Source organism: Thunnus thynnus, chromosome 5 (assembly GCF_963924715.1).
Source record: "Thunnus thynnus chromosome 5, fThuThy2.1, whole genome shotgun sequence".
Taxonomy (NCBI): Eukaryota; Metazoa; Chordata; class Actinopteri; order Scombriformes; family Scombridae; genus Thunnus; species Thunnus thynnus.
This window is the reverse complement of record NC_089521.1, coordinates 20,747,740-20,764,094: the sequence shown is the minus strand read 5'-3', so window position 1 is coordinate 20,764,094 and position 16,355 is coordinate 20,747,740. Positions and strand designations below refer to the sequence as shown.

Here is a 16,355-nt window from a genome sequence, read left to right as displayed (position 1 = left end):
CTTGGCGATCTAGGCACCGGCCACCTATGTGCATCACAAGTCTAGTTAAGGTTCAGATGGTGTGTAGAGATAGTGGGATTAAAAAGACAGGCTTTTTTCCCATAGGGTGATCTCTGTCTCGCATACACACTGAACATCTCGGGATTTCCATTAGAAAGAGTGTTCTACATATCAATCCAAGCTTTAATTAAAAAGCTGCTATATTCACAGAGCCTTCGTAAGCTTGCTGGAAAGGCGCAGGTTGTCCTGCTCTTCTCCATGAGTGGGCGAAATGGTACATTTGGAAACCAAATGAGTTCATTGTTGCCACGCTCAAGCCTTTCATCTAATTTTATTGTCCTTACCGAGTGACTGTCACCCTCTGGTAAACACTTGATGTTGTCATCAGCATTAGCACCATTACTCATATGCTTGGAAAGATGACTCAATATACATTCAGAGTGGTTTCATCTTACATAGAAATTTATATTTTAATTGTATAAAAAGAAACAAGACCAATAATAAAAATATATATCGTGACGGAGAAATTTATGTTTAAGAAATAGAACTGAAAACAAATGTTGATTTATGGTTTAAAAAGGCTTATGTGTCAAATTGCTGTGATATGTCCATTTACAGAAAAGTTTTCTGGGTGCATGTCTGACAGGGATACGTGTGTGTGTCACGTATAGATGTAGCAAATAGTTGAGAACAGAAAACGTACAGCCAAAAATAATTTGATCAAAAAGAGCTCCATTTATACATAGTGCTTATATTTACAACTTTAAAATGTTGAACACTACAGAAACATCTCCATTGCACTAGTGTTTTATTTATATTTTTAAATAAAGAAAATAAATGTTAGATCTTCATAAATTTTGGATGCCAGAAGACAGCCTTCATTATACACTACAGATTTTTTAAAATGTTTTTTAGTCACTTTTCTGCTGATTCTCAAAGTTTGAGCATCCAGGTATGATGATGATGATGATTCAATAAAAGCTTATAAGCTCAAATTCTTGGAAGACAGATCATTTTAATAAAAAAAAAATTAAATCACCTAATACAAAAATAGCATTTACAGAACAATCACAAACTTAAAACAGAAGCACATAAAGAAGAAAATTCAATACATTGTCCGCCACTCATGATGGTGTGACACCCTCACTGAGTCTTTCCAATGGAAATCCAAATAGTCTGACTTGAAGCAGGATCTTTGGAGGGGAACAAAAAGAGGTCTCTATAAAGAGCAGTCGTGATAGTCCGGATGAGTGCTGAACACTGATCTGCTTCGTGCCTCAGACAGGAAACCGTTTCCTCACCGTGTCTGCCAATTGGGGATCAGCCTCGGACAACATGGCCTGCAGGTGCTGAAACTGCACAAGAGGAGGAAGGGTGGGGTGGAAACATAATGTTTATTTTCCACAGGGGCTGGAGGTGTGTGGTAGAGTCCATCACACGTCCACACACTCGGAAATAAATGCTTAACACTTTTGTGAAACAATGGCATCACTGGCAGCTGTTTGCACATGTGAGGGAGGTTTGGCTATTCATGAGGAAATACGTGGACAAGAAATTTGGAGAAAATTCAACGAACTCATATCAATCATTTATTGGTTGAGTTGAAAAAAATAGATCCATGACCTGTGCCTAATGTACATCTTAAAATTGCTTATTTTGTCTCAAAAACCAAAAGGTCATCTATTTTTTCAACAATATGAAACTGAGAAAAGCATCAAGATTAAAGAAGCTGTAACCAACAGTCTGACATTTATAGTTTATTTATAGTCATTTAAGGACTTATATGATTAATTATAGTTGTGCTATTTTCTCTAAAACTACTCTTTTAACTAATAATGTAAACAGTGATGAGAATGTACATTTGAAGTAGAGAGTTAGATACAGAGTTCTTGACTAGAGGAATGCTTGACTTTTTTAATGATTTTTGGTTGTATTATACCCTGTTTGATAACTTGAGTCTGTAAAACATCTGTCTCTTTGTGTGTTTGTGTCCCTTAGAAAGAGTTTGTTATTACTGAGTGTACAGGGAAATAGAGCAGTGGCTCAGTCCTCATGCTACTATGAAAAATTCCATTCCCATTTCATAACTTTTACTCCATAACTGCATACAATGAATGCTTTACTCTACTTAACCCACTGTGGAGAGAGCACTTACTGAAGTCTTAAAGTTGGAAAGTAAACTGCCCAAAGCTGTGAGACAAGTCTTCTCTGTCAGGTGACCCTTCTTCACCAAATCTGCCACTGTGTCCTATGAAGACCACAACACAGAATAGGCACTCAAGTGATTTTTAATAGAGAAAAAAAAATATTTTCATAATAATTACAAAAAGCTGCATTTAAGAATCTCAGCAAACAATCTGAACCAACAGGAAAGCATTTCTTTGGTTTTACCTTAGGAATCTGAATGCAGATGTCAGCTAGAAATTCGGCTGTGATCTCTGCAAGAGTCTGGAGCTGCTCATCTTGTGTGTCGTCTTTGCTCATAGAGTCATCTTTGCACTCACTGTGGTACTGAAGCACCCGCAAAATGGACCCAATAAGAGGCAGACCTGGAGACAAAAGACAGAAGATATTTGCACAAAACACATTATATAAATTATTAATTAGAACGGGTACATTAAAAATGAAAAGAAGGGAGTCCCTGATCAAGTATCAGTATCGGTCAATACAACTCTAAGCATATGTTCTTTATTATTTTTATTTTCCCTTCAACAGCTCACACCTCAGACCTGTATCCATTATTGTTTTGTATCATATCCATGTAGATAGAAGTGTAATCTGTAACTGTCTAGGGGAGCCTCTCTTTCCAGAATGAGCAAAATACAGAAGTTTGAATACAGTTTTCAGCAAAAAGCAGCAGCTGTGTGTGAAATGCACAAGGAAACGTGTTAATTACAAGGTGCACTTGGGTACAAAGATCAGTGGAGCTGTTAGTAAACTTACTTGTGTCATTTTTGCTGCTCCACTGATCTTGGCATCTATACAGAGCCAGCAGCACAGCAAACGCCTGGACCAAAATGCCCTTCTGCTCTTGCAGGACAACTGGAAGATCATTTGGCTGGCAGAGGTCCTCACACACAACCTCACAGACAAAGTCCCATACTGCTTTGCCGGGTCCATCAGGGGCAGCTAGAAGAAACAAATGTAACATCTTCAGTTTTGTGTTAGATTCAGTTTTGCGTTGTGCAACAGCTGAGCACAACATGAAACTGTGTTGATTGGACTTACCAAAATTCTGGATGCCCTCATCTGTGGTGGTGAGGAGTTGGATGGCATGAAGGTAAACCTCTAAGCCATTCGGACTCTCTAATCTGTGAAAACAATTTCATACTGTTGACTGCTGATGGTCAACTGCAACATTAAACACAGTACATCTCATAACTGCCATGTATTTATGTATTTTATGCAGATTCATTCTTAAGTGAAAACAAATATGTACACAATATTATCATCGTCATGGTTTACTAATTTACTGAGAGATTTTTTTATTTTATTTTATGATTCTTATTGGCATATTTCTGCACATGACCTGCACCTGACAGTGTAACATAACCTACTGCTGGCTATAATATTTTTCAGTCTAATGTCACACACTGTCACATCCCTTGACTGCCACCCATCATAGACCACTTTGCATTAGAAATACATTTTTTTAGCATCTAACTTCATATCAAACCATTCCCTCTTTATTTCTGTTACAGCAAAGCGCTACTCCGTTGACACATTGTTGGCAGCTGGATTAATATTATCTAATCACTTTCACTTCTGGATGCAGGACTTGAAGCTCTGCAGTGTGAAATTCTTCTTTTTACCTCTTTGGTAACATTTTGGTCAATTATGCTAATGAAAAAATCTCCACGCACACATTCTTGTAAACAGGTGGTATTCATCAGGCCAAAATAAGTTATTCACAACAAATTTGTCCAGTTAAGTTGGTGAATCTAACTTGGGACACTCGTACAAGTAAACCTCACAGAAAAAAGTGTTATCGGATAAGAGTACGAAAATATTCTTGCATGAGGCCCAATGTGAATATCAAACAGTGCATTGCAATATCTAGATAATACACAAATATGTAACAACGACAAGACTGCAGAATCTGAGATCTATACAAAAGGTTTAATCTTCATTAAAATAACTTAAATGAAATTCTGGCAATAATTCAGATCTGCATGTGAGCTACATAAACCTCAATTTGTTCATGTGTAGGTGTATCAAAGAGTTTGCACTTGTATCCACTAATAAGGAAAGCAGAGCAATACCAGACAGAATATGTACTAAAGGTGTGTTTAAAATAACACTAATTTTCATTTAACTGATTAAGTCAGTACTTGCACAGGTGGAGCCTTGACTTATAAACTTTTATATTATGTTAAGACAGCAAATGTGCACCTATTATTAAGTCAGATAACATTATTTTATGTTTTCAGTACTTTCAATGATGCAACTGGTTTTATATGCCAAAATTGCCAGCAGTTTAAAATCTCTAATCTGAGGTAACTGACACAATTAGTTAATTTTTGCCCTTTAACTAATAACTCTTTCCATGGAAAATGTTCCTATTTGTAATTTAAAGTAAATATAATCACGCAGACACAACTAACTCTATAATATTCTCTGGAATTTCAATTTCAGATTCCTACCTAAGCTGCTTGGCTGCCTCAAGAAGGCATGAGGCCACGTCCAGGCGGCTTTCACCTTCAACACCCTCCTCACTAGGCTGAGCTGTGATCCAACTCTTCATCAGCTCCTCGTCAAGGTCAAACAGTTTGTCAACAAGCTCTCCAACTTTCTCAAGCAGGTCCGCTGTAAACACACAGAAACTATTTTAGAAAGCAGACAAAAGGTTACTTACAGGGACTATATGTTGTGTACTTGAATGTCATCATAGTTTATGTCCATCATATTTTCACTGTTTATACATAACTAACATTTCATCAGCTTATGTAAAGAAATGAGTAAAAGGCAAAGTACTGTTGGTAGAGCTGCACATGATGAAAAGGAGGTTTGAGCGCACAGACGCCTGCTGTTGTATTCGTTGAAGCCATGTGGAACTGACATCTTTCTGAGAGACACAGGTCAGCACTAATCTGCAAACATTATCAGAAAACATGAATATTTCTCTCTCAGTCTCTCCATCTCACATGTCCACAGAAAATGCAAACGTCACCTGCTTGTTTCCAGAAGAGTAGGAGGATCCGTATCTCCAAAAAGAAGCAACAGCACAGCCCTGTGGACACACAGGGACTCACATTAACTAAAATGAATCAGAATAGTGTACAGGATCTATTTACAGACTATTACAGATGGACTTTTACCCACCCTAAGTCTTCATTTTGGCTGAGAGTCACACAAGTGTCAGGAAAACAAGCAATGTTCCCAAGGATTCCCACACAAATTTCCTAAAGAATAGACAAAGCAAAATACAAATCTATGACATATAATAGATCCTCTAAGAACAGAAATACAATATAGCATCAAATATACACATAACACCGCAAAAGTATATTTTGACATAGAATGCAAAAAATGGCAATGGTTCACTCACTGTGAGACGTGGACAACGAGATTTGGCTATAACTCCGAGGAGGATATCTGTGGCTTTGAATTCCTGCAGAAAACCAGCCACATCCTGCACACAGTTGGTAAAGTAACAGTCCAAGTGTTAACACATGGCATGATTCTTTAGTAATGCAATATGAATGATGGACACAAAGACAGCTGCAGCATATTTAATTATTTGTGGTCAACTATCCTGAATCTGCAGAATGCAGTACATCCTGCAGTAACTGTTAAAACATACTTAGATTACTTAGATTATTTTTTATTTTTTGTACAGATATCAGTAACTAAACAACAAATCAAGATATTATCTGCAAGAAGCACATTTTGTGTTTATTACTCAAATTATTTTTTGTAAATCACCTCCAGCTCCAATGCAAAATAACAAAGTTTGAGTTGTCTTTTTGTTGGCGTTACCTCCATAAATACCACTCAGGCTGTCAAAACTGCACTGTTCATGAAAGATTCCAGTAGCTGTATATTTGTGTCTCTCTTAAAGACTTCTTTCAAACCAAAAGGATCCATTTGAATGTCACAAGAAATAAACACAAATTGCCCTTTAACAAGGAAACCACTGCAGAAAAGATTGGTAAACAAACTTAATGAATATTAAGCCAATTAATCAAAGAAAAAGCACCCCACCTTATCCATTGCCATGTCCCAGACTCTACAAAGATCTTCCTCATCATCATCAGTGAGCTGCATCTGACCTTCAGAGTCCTCATCTGAATGCTCTGTGACCATCTGGAAGACATGACCATTTTACAATGGACTGTACAGCATAGAGCAACAGCATATGTGGGCATCAATTAAGCACTAATTGTAACTAAGATTTTCACTCCAATTTATTTGATTGGTGTTCTGTAAGTTGGCTGATTAGAAAAAGTATTTGATAAATATTGGTCTGATGGAGTATGCATGCAAGGGAAGGAGGCAATTTTGGATGCGGATCTGCATTAAATCTCTGATTGATTTTTGCCCCAAAAAGCCTGATACCTTAAACACAGGTCATGGATCAAACTCATGTCGATGTGGATGAATAGCTGTCAAAATTGTCCCCATCACCATTTAAATATCATATAGATATTATAGATATGTTAACATATATACAGAGAGGGACCCCTGACAGAATGCAATCTTTCAGCTCAAATTTAAATGCAGATGGGTTTACTGAAGTCCTTCCTATGGTGCAAGTAAAACCTACACAATGCAGCATTTGCACACTCCGTCATCTTTTCAAAACAATTTTAGATTATGCTTGCTTGTTATTTTCCCTCTTTCATTTTCAAGTGTTAAATGACATTTAACACCTGAATTTTGACGTTAGTAACAACAGCCTGCCTACATGGATGAGGCGGGTCAGGGTGCTGAAAAGCCAGTGCTTGCTGTAAACAGTGTCTCCAATAGCGTCCAAATCTTCATCCTCCTCTCCATCGGCTGTGTCTGGGGGTGGTGATGGGTTACGGTCCATTACTGGGGACTGTTTCCCTCTTGGAGATGAGGATCTCTCATTCTCCTCTTCCTGAACACCATCAATACTACAGTCTGAAGAGAGAAAAAGGAAAAACAGTGGTGTGGATTAGAGTTGATCAATATGGCTGGACAGGTGATAGAGTTTAAAGGGCAGGTTCACAATTTTTGAAGTGTGTTTTAAAGTAATAGTCAGGTGCCTAAATGAAAACTGAAATAGTTTTTTTTTTATTTGTTTGTTTTTTTTTGCAATAATCATTCCTCCTGTTCATACTGACCATTAGAAGATCCCTTCATAGTGCTTTTCAATGCAAGTAATGGGCGCCAAAATCCACAGCCCTCCTTCTGTATAAAAAATGCATTTAAAAGTTAATCTGAAGTTAATATGAAGCTTCAGCCATCCAGTTTAGTCAAATCAAGTAGATATTGTTAAACGTTATACTTTTTAGTGCCAAAGTTCCTCTTTTTTTTTTTTTTACTATACTTCCACCGCAGCTCAACGCTGTCTGAGGAAACACAAAGAGGGAATTTTTCCAAAAAGACTGTAAATGTGGCAGATATCCACTTGATATGATTACCTCAGACTGCTGAAGCCTCATACAAGCTTCAGATAAACTTTGGAATAGATTTTTGCACAAAATGACTGTGTGGACACACTGCGGCCCCCATCAGTTACATTGAAAGGGGATCTTTTAATAGCCAGTATGAACAGGAGGAATGATTACAGCGAGGAAAACCTCTTTTAATGTTAATATGGGCACCTGACTGTTGTTTTAACGCTGTCAATCAATAAGCAGGACTGCTCTATGTAGATATTCATAATCAGAATCAGGTTTATTGCCAAATAGGTTTGTACATACAAGGAGTTTGCCTCTGTGTTGTGGTGCATAACAGTCAAAAACATACACAAAGTTAAGTAATCCTAAACAATATAAAAGAGAAATAATTTACAATAGAAGAAAAATACAAAATATATTCTAAGTGAGAGGAGAAGCTACAGGTTTAAATTTTAAATATTAAATAGAAGAGAATGAGATGAATGTTCAAGACATTGAACATGAGTAAACAGTATCTGCAGTGTATTAATAATAATAACAATAATACAAGTTGCGTTATTGTAAAGGTAATGCAAGATGAAAGATCGCAGGTGTGCAAATGTGAGATTGGGGGTGTTACGTTAATACATATTGGTATATTTGTAGCCCATAAAGGACTTTGGCATCAGTGAAATGACGTACCTTGATTAGACAGATATTTAATTCACTGGAATAAACTAAACAGACATCTCATCTCATTTAGTCCCAGTTAAAACTAATGCAGTCTTACAGCCTTGCAATAAATCCTAAAATCATTGGTTATAAATTTCAGTTTTTGTTAGATATGTTTCTGTAACTTCATGGTTATTATCTGTTGCTCGTGGTGCTGTTGAATCGATAAAGTAACTGTGGTCTCGATGCAAACTTAACGTTTGGTAAACAATTAAACAGGCAGCTAACACACTTCGTTATTAACGTGTTAGTTGCTCTCCGTGTTTCTGCTACATGCTCCACAACTTCTAACATGTCGACTCACCCATAGTGCCCTTTCTGGATGAACGAAGCTAGCTGGTAAACATAAAATAAAATCGCGTTTGTTGACTTGTTCAGAAGAGTTTTCAAACAGCCTCCATTTAGCTAAAACTACTGTGTGCGCATGCGCGGTGACGGTGCTCAGTCTTCTTCTTGTGTTCGACCACGTCAAGTTAAAACTAATACCGCCACCTGCAGTCCATCACCATCAATACATTCATGCGCTGCATAGGATGGATCATGTGAATATGACATGAATATGATCATATGAAGAGCAAAAAAGCTAAGAAGACTTTTTATTTGAACTCTAAAAAGACTTACAATGAATAGACTTTGGATTCCTCTGGCTTATACAAAGCTTGTTCTACTGTTCTCTTAGTTGTAAATAAAGAAAGTTTTGGGGAAAAAAGAGGGTAGTTTATGCAATTCGATATTTTTTTATTATTACTATTTCTTCTTCTTTATTGACATAGGAAACAGTTTCAATTTCCTCTTCCACAAAATGAGCTGAGGTGCTCTTGCTCAATACTGGACCTTTTTTTTTTTTTTTTTACCTGATATTACTTTTGTACTTTTACTTAAGTATGATCTTAAATTCAGGTATTTTACTTGTAGTGGAGAAATTTTACATTGTGGTATTGCTACTTTTATTTATATAAAGGATCTTAGTACTTTTTCCACCACTGACCTCATGTTAGTGATGGTAAAGTTTCAGAAACTTACAGCATCAGGAGGAAAAAATTTAATGTCAGCTGGGTGTAGCTTTTCATAGCTTAGTGGAATGAAGCTGGTTTGCATAAAGGGTCAGTTCACCCAAATCATTCACCTTTAATCTACGTAGTTGCATGCCTAGGTTTTGAGATATTGCCACCTTTACAATTTAGGTAACCTTATTCAAAAATGTATGTATGATTCCAAAAGGAATTTCCAATTAAATATTCTACTTTATTTTGGAGCAAATCCTATAGGATAAAGTCTTATTGGATTTTAGGATTAATATATGATTAATGCTACAAAAATGCTATAAGGTCTTATAAAAGTCCAAAAGGACCTATAGTTCGAAAATTTTACACTCCTATAGGATTTTGATCATTTAAAATCCTATAGGATTATGGGTTTGTTTGTCTTAAATCTTTTATGCTTTTTCAAAATCAAAATCTTATATGCTTTTTGATTTAATTTATTGCTTTTTAAAGAAATTTGGATTTGGACTATAGTTTCTAGATATAGCATTTTTAAATAAATATGGTATAAGCAGAAAGACATTCAACCAATAAATCAGTTACCTTACTTTAATAGTCTATCTTAAAATCATTACAGAAACTATTACAAAGATAACATCTATCATCCATAGAAAAAGAACATTTCAGTCTCCTGTGGCTTTGTATCATTCCTTTAATATCTTTCAGCTTCAGCCAACTGAATGTGGAAAAATACTGCATACATGGAGTTGACCACTTTATCGTGGTTGTTGTCATACATTTCTGTTGCATTAATGTGTTAAAGCCTGAGTACAAGGACACTGCCAGTCAGCTCAGAAATGATGCCAGACAGTGCTGTTGACACAGTAGTATTATGTCAACATGGATTACAAAGTCTTTAATAGTCCTGCCTCTAATTAAAACTGTCTTGAGGTAATTTGGCGAGTCTACTGTCCTCCCTTAATAAACACAGAATACGCTGTCAGCCAGGAATGACTATACACCTTCCTCATCTTGCAGCTGTCCACCTGTGGGAGTGGATCAAAACCCTATTTGCACTTGGAGGAGTCTCACTGAATAGCTATTTGAGGACGTGCAAATTAAAGCTTTATTTGTTTCCAAGAAATATTCACAGATAAAACAAGTGAGTGAACAGCTTTTGTGATGGGATGTGAAAGATCAACCCACCAGCTGGAGTAATTAATTACTTCCTAAGTTGTATCACTGCTTTGCACGAATGAGTGCTCATCTGTTCAAGCATCTGTTGAACAATACCAGTCGAGTATTATTTTGATGTTAAATTCACTGTTTAGTAGACTTGGTGTAATATTATACTTATATACTTATACGCTTTCTCCGTCTCCAAAAAAAGTTTTCAAGTGTTAAATTGGGTTTAAACACATGGTCACTATGGGCGTATCATTAACCTATCATCATGACATTGTCTGAGAATTGGAGAGTTTGCAGCTTGATATGCTGCCAAGTCTTGTGTGTATTAATGCAACACTGCAGGTAGAGCATGACTGTGATCAAGGATGTAGTCCTGTCATCTCAGTTCACATCCTGTGTTATGTATGATCCAGATTCAATTTAGATAACACAGTACAGTCTCTTACAGCATTAAAACAAACATTAACTCCAAACACAGTGGAATAAAATATTTCCTAATGAATGAGTTTCTTTTTTTTCTGATTTTCATCACTTTAGCATTTAGTTACCACTGATGTTAAAATGAGCAAAACAACAGAAACAGTTGCTTTATTGGTGAGCCCTTTTTTCACAACAACCCTATTTTCAAGAAAATGTGGCTAAATAAAATATGATTACCTTATTTAGGCAGGGTCACAAGTTTTGATAGATGTGATAGCAGAAACCAGTGCCCTGTCGAGTATAAGTCTGTCAGTTAAGCCCTAATACCTCACCTGTTAAACTTTGGTTAATACATCAGTCACTTTATAATTGACCCCTAATGGGTCAACATAGTTTATCTCACCGATGGAAAATCCTGTAAATCCATTATCACAGTTGCCTGTAACATCACCTGCAATGGCCTAATACAACCAAAAACATGAAAAGTATATCATTAGTTACCCTCTAACTCTGTAATCTCCACTGCTAAACAATTCTCTATTGTCTCATGATATGTAGTGTATTCCTATTCCCCTACTGTGAATGTAATTGGGAAGAAAAATGATTACCCTGAGAAGAGCAAGATACTTAGTGGAAACACTGATTCCTTGTCATTTTTGATATGTATTTATCATTGTAGGATGTTTAGGTTCGTTAATGATCCACCTGTCTATCAAATGCAAAGCAGATGGCAGATTATAGTGACGCAGGCTCTTGCTTCAGCTTGGACAGTCACAGTTTGAGGTCGTTGTTGGTTCAGGTCATACTGACTGATGAGATCTCTACTTTCCTTTGAGTTGAGTGATCTTGCTTTTGTAGTGCCTTGATGTATTTGTTATTATTTATCTATTTATTCATGATCTTTAGCAGTTGTATTATTATAATTACTAGAATACTAAACTGAAAAAATCTCGAGCATATCCCAGTTCACATTGATTGAGATGGGACTGGACCATAATCCAATAATATATTATACACACATGCAAAGCAGTTATACGACTTAGTGCTCATCTGTTCAAGCATCTGTTGACCAATACCAGTCGAGTATTATTTTGGTGTTAAATTCACTGTTTAGTAGACTTGGTGTAATATTGTGACTTATATGTTTTCTCCGTCTCTAAAAAAAGTTTTCAGGTGTTAAATTGGGTTTAAACATACGGTTGCTATTGGCGTATCATGAACCTATCATCATGACACTGCCCAATAGTTGGAGAGTTTGCAGCTTGATATGCTGCCAAGTCTTGTGTGTAACAACGCAACACTGCAAGTAGAGCATGACTGTAACCAAGGATGTAGGCCTGTCAGCTCAGTTCACATCCTGCGTTGTTTGTGATCCAGATGCAATTTAGATAACACAGTACAGTCTCTTACAGCTTTAAAACAAACATTAACTCCAAACATAGTGGAATAAAATATTTCTTAATGAATGAGTTTCTTGTTTTTTTCTGATTTTCATCACTTTAGCATTTAGTTACCACCAAAGTTAAAATGAGCAAAACAACACAAACAATTGCTTTAAGTCACAAAATTTATGTATTTAACAAGCAAAGATTATTACATGAATGTCCGGTATAGAAGTCAAATTTAAGAAAATAATGTGACCAGATTGACAAAACATGTTAATGCTTCTAAAATGCTGTTAACACAGCATTTTAGAAGTGCCCTGTGGAGTTTTCTTGCAAACAAATAAAGTTGTTTTATAGTTACATTCAGTGTTTCTCACTCAAATGCATTTTTTGTATCCTTGAGGCGTGACAAATGTGATGAAAGCTTTTTTTTCTCCCATAAAACTTTTGCAAACACAACTTTTAATTAAAGCTGCAAGCAGCGTTGAACGGGCCTTCGCGCCCTTGCGCACATCAAGCTGTGGTGCAGTCGAAGGACTTCTGTGACGAGCATGTAGATGTCTTCAGACCCGGGCTGTTTTCAGACAGTGCAAGAAGGAGATAAACATCACTTCCTTTGTCCACTATTTCGCCTGCTGCTGGGGCTGCTTTGCTGCAATTTCGTAAGGGGCGCTATTCAGCCAGTTTGCATCACTGACTGAATATTGTCATGAGGACGTGTTCAGGCCGGGACTCTTATCAAACATGCAAAGTTTGGGGCAGACTGGAGCATTTGCACTAAAGTCATAGCAATTTCCTCTGTCATGGCGAAACATCAAAACTCAACGCCACGCCACTGCCACACGCTTCAACAATAGCTAAATTATAGCATATTAGGCACATTACCGTCACCCTCTGCTTCGGACTGTAGACCAAATATTCAATCCTACACATCAATCCTGTCTGTCTAATAAACTCAAAAAAAAAAAAATGCTACTCCACCCACTTGGCAGGTTCATTAAAGTCTTAATGCTGAGCTCCGGAACTCCAGTCTTCCTGAGTTTTTCCATCATATATTGTCTTTTTTGATCATACTTAGTACAATCTATGCTTGCATATGCAATAGTTTCCTCAGCCAAGTGGGAAAAAATATGTGTATATATCGACAATCGCCAAAAATGCTAGTCAAAAAGTAATCGTGTTAAATAACCGTGATATCAATATTGAGCAAAAATAATTGTGATCATGCTTTTTGCCATAATCAAGCACCCCTAAAGAGAACATAAATTTTGATTTACATACACATGCACACAAAGCATTTAGATATATATGTGATAAATTGTTGTCTTAAATAAACAGTTATTTGAACATTTTTCTGTGTGCTCCTAAATTTCTGTGTGCTCCTAATTTTTTTCATTTAGGAACACATGCACTCCTCGACAAAAAAGTAAGCATCGAACACTGCTGTCAGATGTGTAGAGACAATAAGTAACTGCAGCTGGACACAGAAAAATATATTATATTTGAATGGAGAGTGTGAGCGAACCGCTAGGTGCTTGGGCCCTAATGAAGGAGAAACTGAAGTACAAAGCTACAAATTTTAGTTTCGATTTTATTTTTCTGTGGCACTTTATCACTAAACTGTCACTCTCACTCCATGTTTTCCCTTCCCCTCATAGGTCATCCCCACTACTGAATTATACATTTAAAGTCATAATTATTGTAAAATAAATGATAATAACACCAAACTTCATACAAAGTTTGTATATAATGTACTGTATGTATATAGACCTTTCTGCTGTATCCTTCAAAAATGAGCTGCATTTAACCGTGGCACCCATCCCCCCACTTTCTTCCCTCCTTGTCCCTCTCAGCTGGAGAGAAGGATTTCAGAGTACTCCTCTTGTGAAATATCCTCATAAATCCCATGACTATGGCCAAATCTTACATTAAAAATCATATTTTAGTAGGAATTTTCATCGCAAATCCATTGATACAGGTTTGAAAGTGGTCGGACTTATAGTTTAGACGTCAGATGCCCAAGGTTTGGCACAAAGTCCATGCCCAGAGATTGCCTCCCCATTGGTTTATATTGTAAGGTGCGATGTGGCACTCCAACTTTCAGGGCTTACAAAATCTAAACCGTTCAAGTTATTACAAAGTTTTTAATTACTTTTGTTCAGCACAGTGTGATAAGTCATGTATTAAAGTTTGAAGCCAATACCATTAACGCCCTAGGAGGACATAGCGTTTATTCAAGGTCCAAAATTGGCACAAAGTCATACTTTCATGGGTGAATTGTGGACTTCCTGTTGGATTTAGGTTAGGGGTGTCAGTGTATAATTTGTGGGTCTTGATGAGAGGAATAATTGAGTTTTGGTTTGATCTCTCGATGACATTCCTATGGGCCGTGGCAGCCATTTTAGATACATAGGTGGCGCTATAGAGCACATTTTGGCACTTTGGGGGATAATTTTCACATTTTATCAAATGTTTCACCAGACCTGATGTGCGTGCCAAATTTGGTCAGTTTTTGAACATGTTTAGGGGGTCAAATTTAGGTCTGAAGTGGTGAGATAATAAAGAAAGAAAGAAAGAAACAGAATAGATACAAGAGGGTCTTTGCCCCTTTGGGGCTCAGGCCCTAAATATTTTGAAATCTATATTGATCACATCCATGTTTGCTAGCTAGCAGGCTGCCTTTTACAGGTGTATTGCTACATGTCTTTGCACATCACTGTTGACTTGCATTAAACCAGTGGCACAAATCACTTGCGAGCTTGTGCACGTACATGTTGTCTGTGTGCATATGACAAAACAGCCCCATGCCTTAAAAAAACATTGCTCCATTGCTGACTAATGGTTTGTTAATGATCCACCTGTCTATCAAATGCAAAGCAGATGGCAGATAGAGTGACGCAGGCTCTTGCTTCAGCATGGACAGTCACAGTTTGAGATCGTTGTTGGTTCAGGTCATACTGACTGATGAGATCTCTACTTTCCTTTCAATTTTGTACTGTGATCTTGTTTTTGCTGTGCCTTGATATATTTGATTTTATTTATCTATTTATTTATGATCTTTAGAACTTGTATGATTATGATTTTATATATATCTATATCTATATCTATCTATCTATCTATCTATATATATATATATATATATATATATATATATATATATATATACACACACACACACACACACACACACATATTGTGTGTGTGTGTGTGTGTGTGTGTGTGTGTGTGTGTGTGTGTGTATATATATATATATATATATATATATATATATATAGATAGATAGATAGATAGATAGATAGATAGATAGATAGATATGCTTGACCCCTACAGTGAGGAGATCCAGTGGCTCTGTTATGCTGTGGGGGGCATTTTGTTGGCATAGTTTGAGTCCACTTGTCCCCTTAGAGAGAAGGGTCACTGCAAATCAATACAAAGTTGTTCTGAGTGATCACCTTTATCCTATGATGAAACATTCCTATCCTGATGGGAGTGGTCCCTTCCAGGATGACAATGCCCCCATCCACAGGACACGAGTGGTCACTGAATGGTTTGATGAGTATGAAAGTGATATATATATAAATATATATATATATATGTGTGTGTGTGTGTGTGTGTGTGTGTGTGTGTGTGTATCTGTTACATTTTCAAAACTTGTTCACTCTTTGACATTGAAGAATAAGTTTGGAACAGTGGACCTTACTGTTTTATTGCTGCCAATTCCTCTGGAAATATAAATTCTTAATTGAAGTGCAAGCATATTTGCTCAATCAAGAGATAAGGAGGATGTTGGAATAATTATATGGGACTTGTGAAAGGCGTCAGACATTCATTCAGCACATGTTTGTCATGTCCTAGCAATAAAACTTGAGTTCCCACTCATCTCACAAGTCTCAATATAAAGGGCTGTCGAGAACAGTCGGACTTATTACCTGCTTTGGTGACAGCAAGCCCACAGTGGCAATCATGAGGTGGAATTGTGTGTGGTTGTGTTTCCTTGCATTGTCTGTCGCCAGCATCAAGGATGTCCAAGCCAGACAGGGTAAGATTCAGATTGTTTTGGATACTGTGGAGCTCTTTTG

The 16,355-nt window shown here is 36.8% G+C and overlaps 1 protein-coding gene across 2 annotated transcripts; it reads right to left on the bottom strand.

Moving 5' to 3' along the window:
• Window positions 1-712: 712 nt before the first annotated feature.
• Window positions 713-8,744, bottom strand: saal1 (serum amyloid A-like 1). 2 transcript variants are annotated; one of them, XM_067590017.1, is made up of 14 exons: window positions 8,605-8,743; window positions 7,311-7,377; window positions 6,908-7,107; window positions 6,205-6,306; window positions 5,549-5,632; window positions 5,323-5,402; window positions 5,171-5,230; window positions 4,975-5,090; window positions 4,644-4,806; window positions 3,229-3,311; window positions 2,944-3,129; window positions 2,392-2,549; window positions 2,156-2,248; window positions 713-1,355 (listed from the first exon to the last, which is right to left on the bottom strand). In XM_067590017.1, the coding sequence occupies exons 2-14, from the start codon at window positions 7,327-7,329 to the stop codon at window positions 1,278-1,280; spliced, it is 1,422 nt and encodes a 473-aa protein (XP_067446118.1). In that variant the 5' UTR covers window positions 7,330-7,377; window positions 8,605-8,743; the 3' UTR covers window positions 713-1,277. The 2 variants fall into 2 exon arrangements, with proteins under 2 accessions (XP_067446118.1, XP_067446119.1); XM_067590018.1 differs by lacking the exon at window positions 7,311-7,377 and having other exon boundaries at window positions 8,605-8,744.
• Between the last annotated feature and the right edge of the window lie 7,611 nt (window positions 8,745-16,355).